General features: G+C 42.4%; 2 protein-coding genes across 2 annotated transcripts in view; one reads left to right on the top strand and one right to left on the bottom strand.

The window, feature by feature from the left end:
- LOC142578982 (uncharacterized) lies at positions 1–3,375 on the top strand. The gene is made up of 3 exons (XM_075688740.1): positions 1–352; positions 447–645; positions 2,502–3,375. Exons 1-3 carry the CDS (start codon positions 102–104, stop codon positions 3,306–3,308), a joined length of 1,257 nt encoding a protein of 418 aa, XP_075544855.1. The 5' UTR covers positions 1–101; the 3' UTR covers positions 3,309–3,375.
- LOC142578979 (coiled-coil domain-containing protein 22 homolog) overlaps positions 3,318–22,955 on the bottom strand; it is a 25,145-nt gene continuing 5,507 nt past the window's right edge. The window contains exons 5-14 of the mRNA XM_075688737.1: positions 21,836–21,896; positions 20,400–20,551; positions 18,341–18,532; positions 17,373–17,543; positions 11,697–11,933; positions 10,008–10,109; positions 9,823–9,930; positions 6,072–6,167; positions 5,902–5,961; positions 3,318–3,595 (exon numbers count right to left, since the gene is read on the bottom strand). Of these exons, the coding sequence (XP_075544852.1) occupies positions 3,407–3,595; positions 5,902–5,961; positions 6,072–6,167; positions 9,823–9,930; positions 10,008–10,109; positions 11,697–11,933; positions 17,373–17,543; positions 18,341–18,532; positions 20,400–20,551; positions 21,836–21,896 (1,368 nt within the window). The 3' untranslated portion in view covers positions 3,318–3,406. The remainder of the gene's footprint in view (positions 3,596–5,901; positions 5,962–6,071; positions 6,168–9,822; positions 9,931–10,007; positions 10,110–11,696; positions 11,934–17,372; positions 17,544–18,340; positions 18,533–20,399; positions 20,552–21,835; positions 21,897–22,955) is intronic.

Here is a 22,955-nt window from a genome sequence, read left to right on the forward strand (position 1 = left end):
TCCCAGGTGGCGAGTACATCGTGCGTGCGCGCTTATGCGCGATTGTCGTTGCTTTCGTTCAGTTAAAACTTAAAACTAGCCGCGATTATTAGTTATAGACGATGATACGGATATGTTCTTGCGCTCTGCGATGTGGCGTAGCCAACTTTATGTCACAAATTGTGCGGCACCGTCATGCTAAAACCCGAAACCCGTTCAAGAAAGTTAAGCCGCTCGCGGTCAAGTTGGAGGAACCGGAACGAAGTGGACCATTGGAAAGCGGCTTCTCAGGCAATTACGATTTTAACGATCTGGAAGAAGATCTAGAAAATGTCTTGGAAAACGTTGAACATTACTACGACCGTCATACAGAGTAAATCCTTGCTTATTAATGCGCGTGTTCGCAGCTCTGAACAGGCACGTAGTAGCGCATTTCACATACACAATGTTTTCTTATTATTTTCCAGGGAACTCAGCTTTGAACGAAAACAAATAAGAAGAGCGATCGTACGGCGGAAGTACTTCAAAGAACTATATCCACCAGAAACGAACCTACTGACATGGGCTGCAAAGCAGCAAATCCATTACCTGCACAGCCTTGACCCGTTAGAATGGACGGCTGAAAGGATCGCCGAATGTTTCCCCGTGAGCGAGCAGGGAGCAAAGGTAAGCGGCGTCGATACTTTTGATTATTTATTATTCACAAAGATTTCATCTGTGCGCAAGCGCATACTTTATAAGAGATGAAGATAACAAAGCGCAAAGTAACAGACGAATGAGTAGCTATCGAGTAGTCAGTGCGCGAGATGAACATTGTGAAAGATGTTCTAGGACAATCGTTACCTTCCATCCGATACCACTGCCTAATAATTCTCACATGAACGGGCCTTTTGTATTTAACATAATATGTTATTTACCCATTGTAGGCAGATTCTTTATTGACCATAATTTTTTTGAGAAAATTGTTGAAAAATGTAAAAAAATGAACCATAAAGTTTACAGCTTTGTAACTCAGTTTCACTTTTCTGTAAACTGCAGAGAGGACAAAAGAAATATACTACTTTGTGAATGGGACTCTTGCAGAACATTCAAAAACATAAGAATCTTACGCAAGCTGAAAATTGATATATCACATATTTGTCTGCTTGAGATGCTTCAATAGATTCAATTTACACAAGTACAATATTCTTTGTTAGTGCAGAGTTATAGATTTGTAAACTCTGTGCTTCAATTTTTTTTTAGCCTGCTTATCTTGGTCATGTTTGTTAAAAGCTATGTGGCCACAAACCAACATTCTACTTTCTGCATTCAGAATTTAGCTTTCTCTCCTAAACGCAACCGAGCTCGTTCAAATTGGTCCAGCAGTTGGTTCATTGGCAATTGGTAATTGGTTGGTAATTTTACATGTATTGGAGTTGGCCCTGAGAAAAAGCGTTCTCCTAACACGAGTGTCTGTGTAGAATTTGCAGTCCTCACCCAAAGTGTGAACATCCTCCAATAACTGGAAGTAGTGTCTACAAGATGGACGGCACTCATGGTTGGACAAATTTATACATCAGTGACCTTCCCCCACCGTCCTGAAGATTCCCTAATAGGTCAACCAAAAACAGATTGGTTTAACATTCTATTCTTAGTTTCAGTGGGTACGACATGCCAGATTTTGTTCATTTTCCGAGTTTCCATCTGTTTACTTCCGAGGTCTGTAACAAATGCCAGAGCAGGGCAAAATGACCTACATTTCATTGAAAAATTGCCTGATGGCCCTACGAAGTGGCAAAATTGCCAAATATACCCTATGCTTGGCAACACTGCAACACCTGCATTGTAATTGTCTTGCATAGTATATGAGGTGCATTGCATTGTGTACTCACAGAAGCACTATTTCTGAATAGAAAAAGAGGCTTACAAGTGAAAAACTGAAAGCTTGGCCTGAATTACTGTGAAATAATATTGAGAATGACATTTCTGCTCTATTTAGCCCTGGGAATATGTTAAACAGAATTAACATACATATTCAGATCTAGTGAATTGAACTTGTACATAGCATTTACAGCTAGATGTACAATCTTTCGTAAAAGGCAAGCACAGCCTCTGTGGGCTGGCACAGTGCTTGCCAACACTCACCTGCTTTGAGGCTGACATTTAACGTTGCTACCAACAAAGGCCAGAAGGCACGACTGCAATGTGCAGGAAGTAGCACATGCTGGTTACGATTCTCACCAGGCAGTCTGTATCATTACGGACCATAGTATTACAGGGGCAGTGATAAATCCAAAGGAGCCTCTATAGTCACAGGCAATAAGATCACAAATTAGACGTGCAAAAGCTTTGCCATTTTGTTGCCAGAAACGGCCACAAAAGTGGACTGCCCCTTCTAGTGCTGCATAGAATTACAAACATGAATGTTTAGAGTTGGCTGGCAATTGTTGCGAACAACTTGCGGTGTTTTGCTTCGATGTTGATACTTCCTCTTCTTGCCCTCATGTGTTACTGAGCACCGATTCTTTGCAATTTACTTGCAGAAGCTGCTGAAATCCCGATTTACAACAGCGACAGCTGAAAGGATAGCAGAACATGACCAACATGTACAACTCAAGTGGAAGGCATTGAAAACAGGCAAGGCGGATGAAAAGATTTCGCCAACCACAAAAAAGCTGTACTTGGAGGGAAAGCTTCGGGAAGACCAGGCATATGGGAACAAGACGCTTCCTATGCCACATCAAGGAAGCGATACAAAGGCACTGGAGCTTTCACGTCTCTCTGCAAAAACCGGTGAATACAGCAAGCTTATTGCCACCTACTTGAAGCTGAAGAACCCTGAGAAGAGAGCGCCTGACAGAAAATATGAACAGGCAAGTTTCGGACAAAAGTACGAGGATATTTATACAGAAGATGTGGCAGCTGCAACAACACTGAAGAGAAAAGGCAGCCAAGGAATGCATGTTAGAATAGATGAATACAAAGCTGCAACCATGAAGAAGCCTGAGCAAGATGCAAGGCACTGCATGGATTTCAGCACTGCAATGCATGCGAGCACAAGTGAACACGCTTCAGACACAACATCAGTGCCGCTCCAGGGCAAAGACAGCACCTTGGCAATAGATGGTGATACTGAACATGATGAAACATTTGAAATTCTTGAAGCTGCCAAGTATAACAGAGATGACACAATGTCACAGCGAGCCATCAGTGAGATTTCAGAGGACTATGAAGTTCTGAGAAGGCATATCACAATACCATCTCATTTGAAGAATCGAGGTTCCGCTGTGCATAGGGTTGGAAAGTGCTACTATGATGAAGACGGCGAAATATTGTACAAAGTTCCTTGATACAACTCGTGCATGTATTATAGTACTCTTTATTTTGCGGAAATATATAAATTAACTACAAAAATAATGTCTGCACATATTTTATACTTCTGCAACAGTTATTGACCTTTAAGCTGGGCTAATAGCGATGCATTCTCTTGCTTCATCTGCTTGTAGTCGGCCGTAATCCTTTCCAAATTAGCTGTGACTTTCTTCTGACTCTCCTGTTCTATTTGATCTTCCAGGTCACGCATTTCCCGCGTGATCGACCCTGTTTCTTCCACTGCTTGCAAAAGCTGGTTTGAATTCTGTAAAGGAAAGACAGACATTGAAGAACTCAGAGTTAGTGTGCATTGTGGTTCACATTAACGCTACTTTGTTGGTTACTGGATTTAATGAAGTAATTATGCAAATTTCTTACATCTAGGAGTACCTGCGTATGTAGAAATAATGTCTTTTCCATAGCATGAATCATGAAATCGTTTTGTGAAACCAGTGCAATTCATTTACATACAGACCACACATAGCGTTACTGCCTTCTAAGTTTCTTGTGGCAAAATTGTAGATGTCACTTTGCTGCATTTTTTTAAAGCTGTTCATCACTTTCACAAGTGGGGTGTACCAAAGATATCTGGGCATGCTAAATTCTAATGCCCATGTCCTACCGTAACTTTGCCTAGCCCAAACAGTATATACCTAGTACCTTCTTTTTCGTCAGACACATGAGCAAAGCCTCGCACACAAGTGGCCGACTCATGTTCACCTGCTTTTTCAATGCCTGTCCAAAGCTCACTGCCACTGTGGTACTTTGTTTAACTAGATTCATTTCAGTTTTATAATTACGTCGTCACATCCTATGATACCGGATCTATACTGTTACTCTGAGGAAAAAAACATGGTTGAGTGCATAAAAACTGTACAAAGAATAATAAGTAGGTAGAATAGTAATGTGTACTACGGTCTCCTGCGCACTGTTTTCGAAGGTCTCCAGTCATGTGTACCAGCGTGACATAGAGTGATGCGAAAGTCTGCACAAAATCTGAGCTTCATTGTGTTCTGACGTCATTTTATTTTTCATTTAATGCAAGGGTTAATGCCTTGGGGCATACAGGGGTAGGCGATGCGGCCGAAGAAGGATGATTAAATGAATGAAAAAAGATAAAATCCAGGAGGGATCGATAATGTGGTCCCTGCGTCCAAGTAGTGTAATGGCTAGGACTGTGCGGCAAAAGTACTGCTGCCGCGAGGTGCTGGAGCCTCCTCAGTTTCAACGCAGGGCAAACCCACGGCAGGTGCTGGATGTCGGCTTCAGCATTGCATGACTTGCACACTGGACACCCAGGGCAGGGATGTAACTGGCGAAAGTGCGGCCACTTCGAAGTCACAGTAGGAACGAGGGCAACCCCGACTTGGATCCTCTGAAGCGCAAGCTCCTCTACACGGGTAAGATCGCGGGGGAGGGTTACCGCACACGGGGGTATGAGAGCATGTGTGCGGCGCCAGAGGTGCTCCTTTCTTTTTATAAGGATAATGGCATCATCTAGGGAAAGAGCTGAGGGCAGTGACGTCATTTGATGTCAGCAATGTGCGGCTTGCAATATATTTCAAACGAATGAAGAGCAACAGCTGTACCATGCCAATGTAAACAAATGCACTGGTCAGTGCTTTGGACACTCCATCGCATTTTTCAAGAGAGATTGTGCGCTCTATAAATAAAGATAGAAATGCGGAAAGCAATGTTCCACATCTGGTAGGGAGTATGCGAAGTGCTTTCTCGAGAAGTGGTAAAACACCTAAAATAGGAAGCAGCATATCTGAGATCAGGAGCTAGGGCTGCTGGTGATCATGTTGCACAACGTGCTGGCTCTCGCAGTGGTGGGTTGAATACGAAATGTGATTCATGGCTATTGAAATTCGTCGCAATTGTAGTTGTAACTGTTTGACAGCTCCAGAGATCTGGTGCAGCTGACATTTGTCACCTGAAGACATCGTGCCGATTGTGCCGCACAGTCACGAATTAGTTGAGCATCTGCTCTTCACCGCTTTCATTCACCACGTTGGCAGGACCAGCATGTTTTGCACGCTTTCCCTGCTGGTGTTCCAAAGTGACATGCGAAGATTTTCGGTTGGCTGCTCGGTCAGGTTTCGTTTTTGCTTATTTAATAGTAGTTTCAAATTTGTGGAAGAATTCTACTATGTATCAGACAAGTGACAGGTGGGTTCTTGGGAGCCTAAATGTGCCATTACCTTGACATTGTAAAAGAAATTGTGAGAGTTGCCCTTTAATGATAATGCTACTTTCTTCAAATCGAATAATTTTATCTCCATCCATTTCTGTAAATGAAGGATATACAGAAAACATCTATTCTAGACAGCTTGATAAAGCCTCCGCCCCTGGTTTGACAGCAGCAGCGGACAGAATCTTGCATCAGTTTAAAAGAGGAGAGCAGTACATAGTCAAAACACTACTATACAAGGACATGATGAAACTCTGTCAACAGAGCCTATACATGTCTGTAAGCTTATCTGTGATAGGCTTTTACTTTGTGTAAATGCTGCCCCATTGCTTAATGAAGCAGAACAAGAACAGGAGAAAACAAAGCTGACCGCATACCTCATGCACCGAAGCAAGGTATTTGTAGGCTCTTCGTACAGCCTCGTCCTTCTTGGCATCCTGCAAAAGAATGCATGTGTATAATTGGTGCAATGCAGGCATGCACACATACAAGCATACACACACACAAAAAAAACATCTTTGAGGCAGGGCTTCGTGATAGGACCAACCTTAAATATCAGCTCGTCTGTGACTGTAAACGTTCTGTCAAGCTTCCCGGTAAGTTGGTTAATTTCCTTCTGAAGGCTCCTGGTATCTAGTAAAACCTGAAAGTAAAAAAAAAGTGAAAGCATTTCATAATGATGATGATGATGCATGGGGTTTAATGGCACAAGGGCTAGGTATTGGAGGCAAGCTCCACCACAGGAGAAGCTGGCGCCACCGTTAGCACAACATGGCATGAGGGATCACGTGGACACAGCGGATGCTGGGAAAGTGCCAAAGCGAGCTGAAGACCAAAGTTTAAAGTTCTACCTGTGCGCGGGGGTTCTGATTAAGTGGGGAGGTTTTCCTGCTTCGGGTGTCTGCTCGATAACACTTGAAAGCACCATAATAGGTAGTGGCGGTCTTTGAAGACATCCAACATGGTAGGCTACTGCTCAGTGCCGCAGCGCCGGACGTATGCAACAGAGCCCGGTGTGAGCCTTCACATGTACCCGCAGAACAGGAAGCTGCGTGAAGCTTGGATTGCGAAACTGAGAACTGGCAAGCAGCCATCGGCTACAACTGCGGTGGGCAGCAAGCACTTCCACGGGGAAGATTGCTGCTACGGAGTCGGGGCTGTGATGTTTGCAGTGACTAGCAGAAAGCATGCACTGAGACGCTCGCACGCGCGTGGCCCAGCTAACGTCACGAAGTTCTGGTCTATGGACATGTTGATGCTAGATACTGGCAATTTCACTGGAATGGAAACTGAACGGTAAGAAGCACATCAAAAGAAGGCATGGCATGTGCTGATGTTTGTGTTCATGCAAACAATGGGTAGACTGAACTGAGAAAAAGCAATGGGAAATTACTCGCTGACAAGAGCGATAAACATACAGTGCACTGCAACTTGATAAATGATATTAAAACATTGAAGAATTTAGAAGAAAAGATTCAATCATCACAACGGCACATCACAAGTCACCGTAGATGTTGAAGTCCCTACAGTTATAATGAAATTATTTTTGAATAGCTTTGATAGCGGCCATGCAACAATGGTTGCTTGTGTACTATCAAATGCTCATATTCCACTGCCTAAACTCGCGGCACGGTGCGAAAATTGGCTGGCAGCAAAAGCAAAACATTGTGTGCAGACATGCATGCAGAAGCGCAGCCGGCCGCTGCGAACCTGTGTGGTCACTGCATTGAGGCTTCATTCTGTTATGTTCCATTTGGTTATGGAGACAGCTTGCTATAAGCAAACATCTCGCATAGTTTTCTCTCGGCGATTGCCTACCTTTCGCGCAAGGAACTGGTGCAGGGGGCATTCACTGTATGTATTCAGTAAAGAGACAGCTTCTGTAAACCATTCTGTGCTTTCTGTTTGTCCAAGATGATTATTTTGACAGTAAAAAACTTCCCTCGGGTCGAAAGTAGGTACAGAAATTTCATGGAGGGCTCTCACATGGCGTTTTTAATGAGCGCCAACAGCCAAACCTATGAGGAGAGTGCCACATTATCCCTCATACTACGCAAGCGAGGCGCTTCTGATAGATGGCGACTCAGTATGTCCTCGCCCCCAATAGCCAAAGCATTTCATAACGCCAGGATTTCTATTCAAGGTGCCTGCGTAACAGCTTTGCTGGATATCATGTTGCGATTCTGCAAGGTTGCACATTTCTGTTGATTTTTTAAGCTATGAGCTTGTGCTTGAAATATTCAATAGCAATTCTATAGAGGTAATCTACTGCACCGTGATGGACTACAAATGGGTGGTAATTAAAATGCATGTCAGTGTTTTCACGCTAAGTTGTTGATGAGACATTTCTTTGCTAAAGCGTGTTCAGCAACCAGTACTGAAGCACAAACGCATTCACTTTTAAGTGATGACGAAAGAGAGGCGTTGCAATTTAGGTACCCCTCCTTCCCTCTTGCCTTTTCAGCACAAGCCACCAAAAATATCCAGGGGTATTTGTTGTGAAATGTTCAGCAGCTGAGGGTTGCATACAGGAGGCAGCATCCACTATTGTTTAGCACCTTTCATCTTGCTGCTGGTTTGCAAGTGCCTTGCACACAGTGGTGAAGTGTCGCAAGGGCTGTACTATACTTTTTGCCTTCAGCAAAGAATGTGATGGAAAGGGCATTGAGGCGCAGATGGAAAGCAGACAGGATAGCACCAAATGAAGCAAAGAAAGCATCTCATGACCTGGCTAAGCACGAAATATGACATGAATAACCAAGCTTTATTAAATGAAAGCCAATGTGTGCACACGCACACTTCACCAATTGTGAGAAGAAAAAAAAAACTACATCCGTGTGCCTGTTCATGCTTACACAGTCATGCACAGGGAATAGCTGTTATGCCCTTCGATCCTGTGGGTGGAGTGAGAAAGGTACACTACTCAAGGGGCCATTAGGCAGCAATTCTCATTTTCTATTCTTTTTGCCCTCTGTCATTGGCTGGCACGGAAAGAAGCCTTTTTTATTGCCAACATCAGCCACTTGCTGCGACAAGAGCTAAAAAATAAACTAATTAGAAGGAAAAGAATCCTAACATAACAGCCCCAGAATACTACACTATAAAATTTCTGTTGCTGGTCTGCCTCCCTGCATGCTCTTGCCAATTATTGTTGAAATAATTTTGCATAGACTAAGTCGTAAAAAAATTTGAAAAGACTGTGCCGGCAGCACACATCTGTGATTCAACATCCTCCCACCCTGTACACATCCACAGGTGAGGTTAGTGGTAGAGCCTGCTCAAAGAACCCAAGAACCATGTAATAGACCCTTAACAGATGTTCACTGCAAAGCCATCCACTTCCACTTGGTCCTTCCAAAGAAAGCCTAAATATATATTGCGGCGTGCACATCACACACAACCAAAGAAATTGAATCATAAGTTTTAAAGGCATACTGGCATGATATTTTTTACTCTTCATTCATTGTGCTAAATGAAGGTTCAGGACCTCTAAACCCAAGCAAACATACTCGCAAGCCTCAAAGCACCATCAATAGTAATTTAACATATATAATAGATTTTCTATAGCCACTTTCGGTTTTGTTTATACTGTGAAACCCCGACGGGGGTGAAATGCACAAATGCTCATATTTATGGACACATTAAGAGCCCCAAGTGGTTAAGTTGACCAAGATCCTCCCACCCCCCCCCCCCATAAGATGTCTCTCATAGCCTATGTGTTGCTTCAGGACATTAAAGGAGTACTGACATAACATTTTTGACTTACACTCCTCTAAACCTACTCCTTGCGAAAGCCTACGTAGGAGCTTAGCAGGTGACCGAACGAGCCGGAGTGCGTGTCAAAACGTCGCAATGTCCTGCTCCAATGTGACCACCTTCTGAATCATGACATCACAGCAAAGTAGAAACCAAACCAAAACTGGCTGCAGAAAGGCTATTGTGTGTTAAATTATTTAAGGTGCTCTGAGGCTTGCATCTTTTTTCTACGGTTTAGAGGAGTGTAAGACTTTCATTTAATGATAGATTGTTAAAAAAAGATAAGTCAAAAATATGTCAGTACGCTTTTAATGTCCTAAAGCAACAGACAGGTTATGACAGACACTGTAGGAACAGGAAAGGGGGGTAGAGGGGATTATCTTCGTTAACTTCAACCACCCGGGGCTCCTAATGTGCCCATAAATATAAATATGGGTGTCTGCATTTCACCCCCATCAAGATGCGACTGCAGTGGTCGGGAATCGAATCCGCAACCTTGTGCTCAGAGTTAAATGTAGTTGATAGAGACGCTACTTTCTCACCTTTGCGATTTCCTCTTTCTGTTTCTTGATGTTGCCGACAATCTCGGTAATGCGTTTGGTGTAGGAGGAGCGGTTGACATCTTTGGGTAACTTTTCATACTCGGCAACCTGAGAAAGGAAAGTTTTTTTTTTTTTTAACACTTTAGCATCAAATGGAGCGGAGTTACTCGGCAGCAAGCACATACCAACTGCTTGTGCAGCTCCTCTTTTGTGCGTGCCTGCTCAGAGATCTCCCGCATCTTGTCCTTCATGGCTTTGATTTCTTCCAACTTCTGCTGAGTCTCGTTCTGGAAAGGCAGACATGAACTGAGCACAACGGGATTATAATAGTTTGTATTCAAGTTGTCACATTATAGGGTCTGTTTTTTTTTTTTTACGGTTATCTCGTGTCGTCAGTACCATGCGCCTTCAGTGTGGTGAATAAAACAGGCCACAAGAATCTCCCTCAGGCATGTTCTAAGCTTTGCTAAATGGTACTGGGGCACAGCTCTTCTGACCTTATGTCCCCTCATAGAGTTTCCTACAGTTACTAGAGAGAACTCCGACGCTGTGATCGGTCAACCACCATAGGAATGATGGGTAGTACATGGATATTTGTCTAACCTTTATGCTTGGTGCTTCAGACGTTCTTGTCTGGGCCTAAATTTCAAAGCAACTTATACTTTTTTTAATGCAGAGAGCAATAAGATTCTGCAAGCACGCATCATCGCTGCTAATTACAGTGATTCGGCTTCTCCATGCATCCGTGGTGTAATGGGTTCCCAATATAGGGCTTCTGTGCTAGAACTAGTCTGTTCGAATCCTGCTGTTGGACAACCTTAATAATGCTTATTTATGACGCAGCACTTTCTTAAACATGATCACTTTGCAACCTCATGAAACCACTGAAAGCCAGAAGGACTAAGTATAGGCAAATACATGTACTACCCATCATTCCCGTGCTGGCTGAACTGCCCTGCTTGCAGTTCCCATAGACACCAGCACCACAGTTCACTCTATAAATGTATGAAATTCTATCCATGTGCTGCTGTATGGTCACTGTCATGATCCGTGAATCAGGATCATGTTTCTTGATCGCGATCATAGGCTGACAGCTGCACCCTCTGGCACAGTACTCTGAAGATACTAAAAAAAAAAGTGAAGGCAGCTCAATAAAAACATTTAAAACCTTTTTATCAGCAATGGTAAGCTGTCAAAATATCGTCCAAATATAACCATATTTTGCAAACGTGCATTTGTAGCCAAGGCCTTATACAGTTCTCAAAGCTGCAGATGACTAGCAGGGGATAATAAGTCGGTCCAGATTGTTGAAGCATGGAGCGGCAACCACTGTTGATCGCTATCAAGAAATTCAATCCAGATTGGCTCCGATTGCGAGCAGAAGAGTATGTGTGACACTGGTAATACACAGTCACGAAGCAAACAATACTTTAAATTTTCTTTTTTCTATCATGTAATTCGACAACTTGGCTCAATAATATAGGTAGGTATGGAGATATATGCAGTCTTGGCACCACTCATATGTCTAAAGAACACCTTGTAGCTTATGTTAATGTAATACCACAATCAAGCATTAAAATGAAGACACGAAGAAAGATATATCAATGTTGCCCATGTAGTAGAGAGAAGACATCAGAATAAGTTCATTCAACCTTGTCTACTATTACATGTGGAGGCCTGGCAACAATTCATTTTTTTCAATGGACAAGGAAACATGAAAGCTTATTCAAACAAAATGAAAGCTTACGTCAAACAAAAAAATTTATATAGCATCCTTTTCCTTGTTCATACAATAAAAGCAGCGTACAACAACAACTGCCTGAAACATACAAGTAATTGCAACAACATTTCGGTTACCTGTAATAGATACTCACAAGGCGTTTGGAGCACTGTTCCTTGAGTTGGCGGTACTCTTCGATGAGAGGAGCCCTGTGCTTTTCCCACTGCATCGATAAGCTGACCAGTTTCTGAGCAGCAGCGTCTATTTTTGCCTGCAGCTTCAAGATGTTCTCATCAGCATTTGGAAGCAGAGCTAGTGCCTTGTGCTCAAGCTCATTCTGGCTCTCGAGCTCCAACCTCTGCGACTTCTTTTTCTCTATGTCACTGCTTATCTGCAAAGCAACAGACATATTTTTAGCAATCCCAAGGGGTGAAGAGATATTGACACATTGTATAAAATAACTATTACTCATCACACTCATCCAGTGACACTGCTTATATTGCGTAAACAGAATAAATTATTAGAAGATGCACTGGAAGTTCAATGTGCAGCTTTGATAATGTCATCATGTTCTTTGATGAAAAGCTTTGTGGCACCCATACTGCATATGAAACTTTGGTTTAGGAATGAGTGTGGAACCATGCACATAAGCAGTAGCAATGGATGTCCAGTACAATTTTGTTGAGGTTCTGGAAATAAACATTTAAGAGACAACAAAACTATGATACAAATGCAATGAGTCTTACAGCTTTGAAAATACTCAAATAGGCTAGGCATAATGTAGCAATCTTTTGCTTAATTCTATTTCTCACCGTTCACAACTAGCCAATCCCAGCAATAATGTGGGCAGAGCACTGCTCAGACCACAGACAAAGATCAAAAAGTAATAGCATTGGAATAAGAGTTGTTACGTTATGTCTGCCCTGTATTACTACACCGATGATAATACTAACCTAATAATGCTAACCTTGATAATCTGTTATTGCTTTATATTTGAAAACATGGAAAAGTTGCGTAGTAGGTAAGTAGCTTTAGTAGAAGTAAATATTTGATCTGTGTCCTATGCAACAAAGTCCTGTTCTTCTTTCCCAAAAATTCTAACTCCAGATAATTAAAAAAGTCTGTTGAATATTTTTCATAGTTTAGCCAACTTTGAATAATAAGGATTCACGCTGTCCTACAATACTGTGGCATATATGCATCCCCTTCAGGCACTGCATGTACCATTTTGCACACGCTTAGAAGACTACTCAATATCAAAAGAACTAATGAAAATAATTATTATGAATAAACACATTAAATACATATTAAGAGACTTCTGATTAGAGCTGTGCTCTTAAGATTTATTAATGAGGTCCTGACACCAAATTTCCGAGCTTTAATTATGCATTGCATATTTAATCGTATGCATCCCGCAGCAAGCTGGCAAAATTTGGGCACATTCGGTGCAGTTAAAAATCTGTATTTCAAATTTTCTGTCACAGCGGTCTGTAAGCACTGTTGTGATGAAATAGTGGTGTAAGATTTGGCGACGTGCTTGTAGGACGATCAGAGGAACTTGGGGCGACAGGAGTAGGCGAGCAGGATTTATTTACATTATTTACATTTGAAACAAGAGATGATCGACAGCCTAGCGTGACTCCCAAATGGAGCCCGCAAGACGAAGCATACAGCAAACGAGCACACAGCTCACGAGTATATTGACGAGCACAGAGCACGACGACGAGCACACTCTAGCAGCTGACAACAGGCACTTATAACCACTCCGTTCGACGTCATTGTAGAAAGTCCTCGTGGTCGCCTTTGTGAGAAGAGGGTAGGAGTTTTACACACACACATGCCGTACAGGTTTCGGTGCTCTCTCCGAGGGCCGACGACCTTTCCAGCGCAGTCGTCGTGGTGTCCATTGTCTGGCGTCCCCATGGTCAGGTGGTCACACCCGACCCCCGCTGGCGCCTCTAAATTCCAGAGCTGCCTTTTTCCTCTAGTCGCCACGTGTGCCGGTAGACTGTGACGAATCCTGGGGCCCCCGTACCACAAAGCACCCTTTTGCCAGGGCGGCTCCCCCTGCCGCAGAGAGACCATGATGACCCGGCAAATTAACCAACAATGCATGGGGCGCCAAATGTGGCCAGCCCTGCTGTCGTCACCGATCCTCCAAACGCGGCGCATGGTCGGTTAGCGTTGTCGTCCTCGCTCGTTCTCTGAAGGGCGCCGCCACCGCGGGTCGGTCAAAGCACGTGCAGCGGGCTGGAATAGCTGGCATGTTGCCACCCCGGCCGGCCATTCCTAACAGTGGACATCTCCGTAAACAGCTCCCTCAGGTAACCGAAGCTGATCATGAAAGCCATGCTTTTGTGTACTGTAAACATCAGAAGTGATCGCAGAGAAGCTGTAAATGTCATGGCTGCTATGTGTCGTTTTCTCTATGCATGTGCATCTTGGCAGTCTGCTGCTGTTTTTTTATTGTGCAAGTTAAGGAATTGCGGGCACAAGTCAATGGCGGCACCCTTGCTGCACCATTAGGTTCCAGAGCACGTAGAGCAAAATGTCCGGTGTGGTATTGCACTGTTTGAAAGCAGACACAGTCGTTGCCTCTCATTTCTTGGCGTCACACACCCCATGCCAAAATGGTCGCTGTCAGTGGGAGAGGTTTGGAGGCAGCAATTTCAAATTGAAATTTCTAGTTAAAATGTGTGCTGATAGCACAGTTTTTTTGTGTGTGTACTATATATAACCATGATGGGCCCTCCAGCCTCAGTTACAATGTTAAACGGAGAATAGTCGGACAACCATGTTTTGGCCCCTTTATTATGAGTCAAGTATATTAACGAAGAGGGCTTGCAAAATAGACGTGCATGTTTTATGTGACACCAGAATGTTGTTACTGAGTGGGTTCTTTTATTTTGTTAGTTTTTGACAGTAACGATTTGCACTACGCAAACTTCAAAAGTGGCTTGCTGCTTTCTAAGCAGAATTCAGTCAGATGAGATTGGTCAATAATGTTCAGCCCCTCAATTATTTTTTGAGTTCATGCAAAAAATTTACTTGAAAAATTCAGGTTCCAAACATGTTCTGCTGCTGCATTCTAATAATGCTGAGGGTGCAAGAAATGTCCCGTATTTATTCAAATCTAGGCTGATAGTTATTTTTTTTTTCAGATAACCATATACCAAACTCTAGGGTCGGCTTAGATTCGAGGATTTAAAAAGAACTAGCCAGTTTGTAATTGAAAATGATAAATATGGTGCATAGCTAGTGCCATCTAGATAAGTCAGTATCACAGCCACTACTAGCCGCGCCAACTGAAGTACACGAACCATAGAGTTTCATACAATAATTGCTAGAGGGAACTCTGGCGCTAGTGTCTACGGGAGCTGCAATGAGCGTGGTTGACCCAGCATGGGAATTATGGGAAGTACATGGGTTTCCCTAAACTTTGTCCTCCTGCCTTAAAAACGTTGCGACATTTGTAAGCTCGTCGTTTTCAACAATGTACTGTGTAACAAATAATTAAATAAACGTTGCTAAACTTGTCCAACGGCAGGATTTGAGCTCAAGACCTCTCGCACAGAAGCCTAATATTGAAACCATTACGCCACGGATGCATGCATCAACAAGCGATGTGAAACGACCTTATGAATTTATCGTGTGCAAGCCAGTACCTTGAGACAGTGGCACGTTTCGATTTGGCCACCTCGACAAGCTCAATCGTTCCAATTAGTAGCAATTATGCGTGTTCGCAGTGTCTTCTGCACTTAGAAAAGTATGGATTGCTCAGAAATTTACGACAATGAAGGCATATAAAGCATAATAAACAAAGCCACACGAACGTCTGAATCCCCAAGCATGACGATCAGACAAATCCATGTACTTCCCACCATTCCCATCGTGGGTCAACGACTGCAGTGCCAGAGCTCCCTCTAGTATATTGTAGGAAACTATGACATGAATGACATCGCCGTTTCGTCCTGTGTCGTATTGGCGTGTGGCGTGGCGTTATCGTAATGGCACCAAACAGGCAATGCCACAAACGAAAAGTTGTGCTAGCCGCAGAAGCATTGCCATATGTTCAAGCTGGGCGGAACTTCAGCATCGATAAGAAAAATGTCCGTCGTTGGGGAGGGCAATGGGAGATGCTTTATGCGTGTGCCGCAACAAGGAGATGACAGTGATAAGGAAGATAAGTGCGCAATAACAGAGAGGAGCTGTTCACCGAGATCACGCCATGTTTCGACATGTACGAGCCGTGTTGCACTGTCTGCACGTGCATGGGCACACGGACACGCGCTTGCACGCATCCGAAAGCATACAAGGCTAGCGGCAATGATGATGTAGAGTGATCTTGGCATGTTCATATTAAATAAATGCTGTTTTCATTTTGTGAATGCTGTCCTCACATTATTGTTCGGCTTACATTCGAGGTAAGGGGCCGGCCTAGGTTGGAGTAAATACGGTATTAAAAAAAAAAGAATTAGGCAGTTTCGCTCGAACATAGAAGCATTAAGCATTGAAAATGGCAGCAAAATTTAACATTGTGTTGTGGCTCCTCAGACAGTCTTTTAAGAATACACAGGGGTGGCATGTTGGCAGTGACACAGCGCACAAGAAAACTTCTGCTGCGCAGTGGAAACAGTGCCCTGGCAGCTATCGGGGCATCTCATAATGCTGGCACAAGGAGGTGCGCCATAACCAGCACTGCAGGCATTGCACTTCAATGGCATACAAGACGACACAGAAGGAAAACCGTCAGTGTTCTTAGCTTGAAGTGCACTGTTCATTCCGCTGAGACCACTGTATGCACCACAGTGTGGTATGCAGAGCAGAAATGCTAGTGTTTGCGTGCACAACACTCATGCCAGAACTGGAAGGCAGAACGCAGCAGAGCTGATTGAGCAGAGCATGAGGGTGTGTCCACTTGGCTCCATCGTTTTTGCAGAATAACGCACTCTGTGTCACTTACGTATCCAAAGACCTAAACACACCAGGCTCCATGTGCCCGGATGTTACACCGTAACGTGACGGTGTTGCATTGGTCAAACAAGGGATATCTCTACAACCAGTATTTCGATGAGGGTGACTTGACTTCATCAGGGCCCTGATGAAGACAAGTTTCTTTGTCAAACAATGGCTCCACAATCAGCCTTTGTTCGACCAGTGCTGATTATTGACGATTACAACACACAGTCAGGAGCAGTGCACTGTCGGTCCCATTCATGTGCACCCCTCCCTGACACTTTAAGTTGCACTTACTTTTAGTACATACAGGACAGGTTTAGTACAGTTTACTCTTAAAAGGAAACACTTAGAAGATAATAAATAAAGCCAATATAACAGAAACAATTCTACTTCATTGAGAGTCAAAAAAAAGTAAAGGTGATGTGATGTGAACCTGATGTAATGCATTAAGCCGGCACATACGAATCAAGAAATAGTCTGCATTCTTTTAACCCTTTTCATAGTTTGCAAATGCACTTTTCGGTAATGCACTTTTTGTCCAACTTATCGTGGCACCGGTCATTGTTCAAATGAAGTCAAAGTGCTAACTGCACCTGCAAAGGTTGTCCCTTACACATGGTTTCATCACGAAAGCCATATCTCTATATTTTCCATATCATAATGCAAGCAAACTGCATTTGTATAAGCTGTTTGCAAAAATTCATGCGCTGCCATTAGTTGGGCAAACTGCCCCACAGGAAAGCTAGCTTTACAATTATAAAAATGGTTTGTTCAGCTGCAGTTGGTAGCAAAGTATGAAATGAGCATTCTCTTTAACAGCGGACTGTGCTGTACACATATGTGGCATATATACAGAAGGCACCCAACGTACCTGCTGCAAAGCCGCTGACACCTCCTTTTCTTGAACTTCAAGCTGACTAATGACTTCAGAAATGCTTTCTAGTTGGCTCTGCATTTGTTTAATCTTGGCCTCGGTCTCTTCCTCTGAACTCTGCTTCTGAAGTTCCAGCTGGGACCCGGATGTTTGCCTTGGCTCTTCATCCTACAGGTGAAGCCGTTTTTTAATGAATGCAATGCCATGCCTTCATCCCCTTCAGGTGCAGTGTGAACAATTGTGCACAACAAAATAGTGCATGATGAGCTAAAGTACACATGAAAATGATGATATTTAAAGTGTGTTGCATGCACAGTTAAATAATTCTGGATAGAGCTATTCTGCTAGTTTTAATAATACGCGTAAACTGTATAAGTAAAACAGGTGCACGGTAAACAGCTGAGTGTTTTGCTTTCGGTGACAGTATGTCACATAGCGGGTTCATTTTTTTATTTTTTTTTTATTCCTTTTCATAGTGTTTTAGATCGAGCATATTCTTCAAGTGGCTGGATAAGTGCTATCCAAGTATGCTAGACATAAAATAGTTTATGTTGTCATGTCTGGTATTCCAGTAGAGAGTTCTTGCATGGAATACACATTCTGTAAATGTGACAACTCTCACTGAAGAATTGCAAACTCTCCATCCATTCTGCAGTTGTATGCTTTTTACAATACTAATTTTCGATGGGCAGAATTAATTGCCACTTTAAAGGGTTTATTATCTATCTCTTAGCCCTCGTGATGCTGTTTGGCTTACCAGGAGGAAGACAGTACTTTATTTCTTTCATTGTTTTGCAATTATGGGCCATTTTCAAGCACTGGAAAATTGCAAGGCATGCTTTCGAACTGTCAAGTTCCACGAAAATATTATGAAGTGAGTGTCTGTGTGTGTGGGTGTAATACATGTGCATGCACATGTGTGTTTTGAAACTCAAAGCTAAATAGCAGAAAAATATTTAGCATACCTTTGTAAACTGCAACTTCTCTGTTCTTGTAAACTTTGATTCCCTAGCGGTTGCGGGTTTATTGCTTGTGGAGGAAAGGGATGCCAGAAGCTTTGACACATCTACTCGGGACTGCTCTGATGAGAGCAAAGACTGCTGGAACGCGTCAGCCACTCGTTTTTGGATACGCTCTTTCTTTCGCTGCCTGTGTTCCTGTTGGAAGATGCAGAGAAAACCACTTCATCCAAACATTTCACATGCAGTTTTGCCCACAAAAATTCAAACAAACAATGTGAAGAAACATGCTAAACACAAGTGGAAACTTTCAAGTTTGTCTGTTAAAGATACGTTATTTTGTATGACCCTCGTGATCTGTAATCTGGTACAAATGTTAAAGAACCGTGGGTTTGTTGGAACATGCAGAGGAAACCATTTAACCTAAATTTCGCTTACGCGGTTTTGCCCACAAAAATTCAAACAAACAATGTGAAGAGACATGTTAAACACAAGTGCAAGCTTCCAAGTTTGTCTGTTAAAGATACCTTATTTTGTGTGACCCTCATGATCTGTTATCTGATACAAATGTTAAAGGACTATGGGTTTGTTGGAACATGCAGAGGAAACCAATTAATCCAAACATTTCACTTACATGGTTTTGACCATAAAAATTCAAACGAACAATATGAAGAGGCGTGTTAAACAAGTACAAACTTCCAAGTTTGTCTGTTAAAGATACATTATTTTGTATGGCCCTCATGATCATGTTATCTGGTACAAATTTTAAAGAACCATGGGTTTAGCAAGTTCAATATCCTAGCACCCATAATTTGCACCCTGGATTTGAATGGTGCTGACAATACTTGTGAGTGCATGACAAATGCAAGTGCCTATGCTTGCACTGTGATGCTGAAGGCACAAGAGAATATTCAGTTTTTGGAAGACTCCCATGGTCCATAAACGTTTCTTCCCAAGGGAACTTGGTGGAGAGATACTGAGATATCAAGAATAAAATAAACAAGAACTTAGGGGAAAAGCAAAAAAAAGAAGAAATAAAGGCAGCATAAAAAAGCAAGAAAGACTGCGTCCTGAACATGTTTGACGAAGACCATTCAGATGACAAACATGCCCAGATTTGCACTTTGGCCAAACATTTCCTGTTACAAGCTTACAATGCTGAGCAAAAGTTTGTAATTGTACACTGCGAACGAACACAGAACACTAATTTCCATGCAAGAAATTCCCACCTCTGAGTAGAAAGGCAGAACTGGAGCATATTCCACAGACAAATTTTGCTAATCTACATGTTACAGTAAAACCCCTTTATTACGAAGTGCTCAGTACCTCCAAAGTCCTTTATTATACAGATCACTTGTTGTAAAGATCACGCGCTGTAGATAATTTTTCCATGCACAATTTGTCTGAGAACTTGCGACTGCAGCCAACCTTACTGCACCAGGGTTCACAGCATGTTTTGCTGTTTTGCTTCCCTGGCAAAAAGCAGGCACTACGCAAAGCAAAGCTGTAGATCATCGAATTTCACTGGTGTATCCCTTGCCATCAAAAGCCTTCGTTCACTTACAGCATCTTCATCACTGTCACATTCGTTGACATTTGCCTCCTTCCAGCCTTATGTGCCTTTCGAGACGTCAGTTGTCAGTTACGCTAACATTACATCGTCATCAACCACGACGTATTCGTCAGCCGTTGAACCCGCTGATGCATTACAAAATGTAGTATGTGAGTTAAGTGGTTTCTGGATAAGCGCAGCAGGACTACTTCTGATATCAGCACACTTGTCAAATATGCTGCTGCAAGAGTACAGAGCCCAGCTTCACGGTGTCTTCGGGGGGCAGCACATCACTGCTATGTGGAACTTCTTATAAAACAACAAATGAGCCGTCGGGGATACCTAAATTCAATTGTTCTACTGGTCTTCCGTTTTAGAGGAGTTCACAATACACATCAAAGATAGAAAGTCAGCCAGGATATAATCAATTGTTTCTTACAAAGGTAATTTCACTGTAGAGGCGTTTAAAGTAGAGGTGTTCAACTGTACATCCAGTACAGTACTAGTAATTACCTGTTGTGAGCCTTTTGAGAGCAACCCAGCTTGGTGCAATTCAGCTTCTTGGTCTTGCATGGCGGCTGCTGAAGCTGCATTGACTTCGAATACTGAAGCAGCAAGCATTCTTGTATCCAAAGCTTGCTTCCACAGTGGCTCTGTCAGGCCACCTGGGCAGAACAATAAATGCTTTGACCAATTGCAATGCTGACATTTTAAAAAGATTTTTTTCTAGTTGCCTTGGCTCATGTTATCACTTAAGTTCCATTAACTGGATGACAAGATATAGTTTTGCTCATAGAGATATGAATGCAATCCTTCATTAGAAAGTCCATCAAAGTTTGGCTTCGAAAGCCGTGCCTTACACTGGCAACTACAAGGTTCCTCACTCTTACTGTTTTAAAATCGAACAGTGCTGTAAATAGTGGGAAATATTAGCCGAATAAGTTATTTTCTCCTTGAGCCTACATGCCTTGACTAAAGAAAACAAGGCACATCACAACTACAAAATTGTGGTAAATATTTTATAATCACAGACACATATACTCATTAGAATTTCACCAGTAAGTTCCTCGTTTATATGCCTTCCTGGTTATAATTTCATTGAAACCTGGCCCCATAACACAGTGTGTTAGCATAATATGCTTTCTAGCTATTGCTTCCTATTTGTGCACAACCCTTTGTTGTGTTGGTTCTTCAAATTGGGGGCTGTGTTTAGTAAAAAATTTGTTCTCTAATCCTATTCATTGTTTCTCATTACTGTCGCAGAGTATCTGATCAAAGTGATAGCAGAAGGTTCGAGCAAACCAATGATAAGGGGCAAAAGGAACCATCACAAAATAACACCCCCGGATTGTAGCATTATCTCATGGCATTTAGAACCTATCTTAATGGGCATTTTTCGTCACCGGTGATGATAAAAAGATCCAGCACAGAGTAGTATAATTTTTTTCAAATACATGGGAACAAGTTGAAGCAAAATTATTTTGTACATTGCTTCTGGCCTAGTTTTGAAAAGGACAGGATGGACACAGGGTCTTAGGAGGCTAGATGCATTTTGTAAGACCACAGCATACACCTCTCATTCATATAGCTTGCCAGCAAGTTCTCGCACTACATTTCTCCAAATTCACAACATGATTAACTTCCGTGCTAATGGAACTGTACATACTTCCTTGCATTTGTGTTTGAGGTCCCCATATTTCACTTTATGTTATTATATAATTACGAGAGTTTACACAGTGGTTAAACACTGAAGGACATTCTTCACGGAAACGATAAACTGCCACACAATGCAAAGAAATACATTTCATAATGTATATGATCAAGGGATTCCTTCATTGGTAATGTATACTGGTACTGATCTTTCTTGGTTGAGATAATCACACAATGTCGCACCAAAGTGAATAATAAGCCACATTAACACTGCAATATCAATGATGAGCTCATATTACCAGGGCGCTCTCCAGGAAGGGTCAGTTTGCATGTTCTTAGCGTGCTTGAATCACTGTAGTCCTGAAATGCAAAATAAAAAACAAATGATCCACTAAAGCTTTAATCTTCAAATAAAAGAAAGTGTAATCAGCAGAAATTCATTGTTTAAACATTAGCGAAAGGTTCTATAACATTTCCTACAAAGCTGTGGTCGCATTTTTGTTAAATTCTTTTAGCAATATCAATTTCGGTGTATGATGACTGGTTTCCAGACAAAGCGAATGTGGCAGAAGAAGGAACCTGCGGGATTGAATGCACGTTGCATTAACATTATCTTCAAACTGCATTTTTGTCGAGTGCAGTGACGGAATAGAGGAAGCAACACTATCATCAATAAATATCTACTGTTGCAGTGGTGCTCTATGCTGGGTACTGATGACAGTTTCTAAAGGTAGGGGCCCTGCAGACTTTCCAAACTATGGTAGGTCTAAGGTTGAAATGTGCTAACTGTACTTTCCCTGCACATATTTAGTTCAAGCTTTAGAATCCACTCAAGGCAGCAATAAGGTTGATCATACACATATTCTGTGCATCCCCAACTGGTCAATCGAGCCAAACTTGAAAACAGTGCATCCCATCTTCAACTCTCCCAGCATATCAACAGAGTATACGCGCAGCTCCTCCTTACGTACATCTATCTTTTAAAAAAACCACTTGAACATCACTACCAGAGAACTGCAAACAGACAGTGACTGTTAAAGCCATTATGTCACCTAAGACTTTCAGTCAATCCTGCCAATTTCCACGTTGCGTTCTTCGATGCAAAAAGGCAACATCTCAACATCCGCTGCTGTCCTGCTACTTTAACATGTTGCCTATGCACTTAATCTTCCATTGAAACTGACTTGTTCCAAAAAGAAGAGTAGAAAATATGGTTCCAGAAGGGCTTCAAGTTCTCCACTAAAATTCAGCAAGAAGGGTTTCATCTCTCCTTTTTTCCTTGCTGTGCTGTCTAGACCACTGACCTTTCTGCTACTGAAGTGCTAAACTGCCCATTTGATTTATTTATTGGGTTTGTGGAATTTAACAACCCAAAGCAACACATGAGCCAGGAGGTAAGCTGTGGTGGAGGGCTTTTGA

Source organism: Dermacentor variabilis, chromosome 4 (assembly GCF_050947875.1).
Source record: "Dermacentor variabilis isolate Ectoservices chromosome 4, ASM5094787v1, whole genome shotgun sequence".
Lineage (NCBI taxonomy): Eukaryota > Metazoa > Arthropoda > Arachnida > Ixodida > Ixodidae > Dermacentor > Dermacentor variabilis.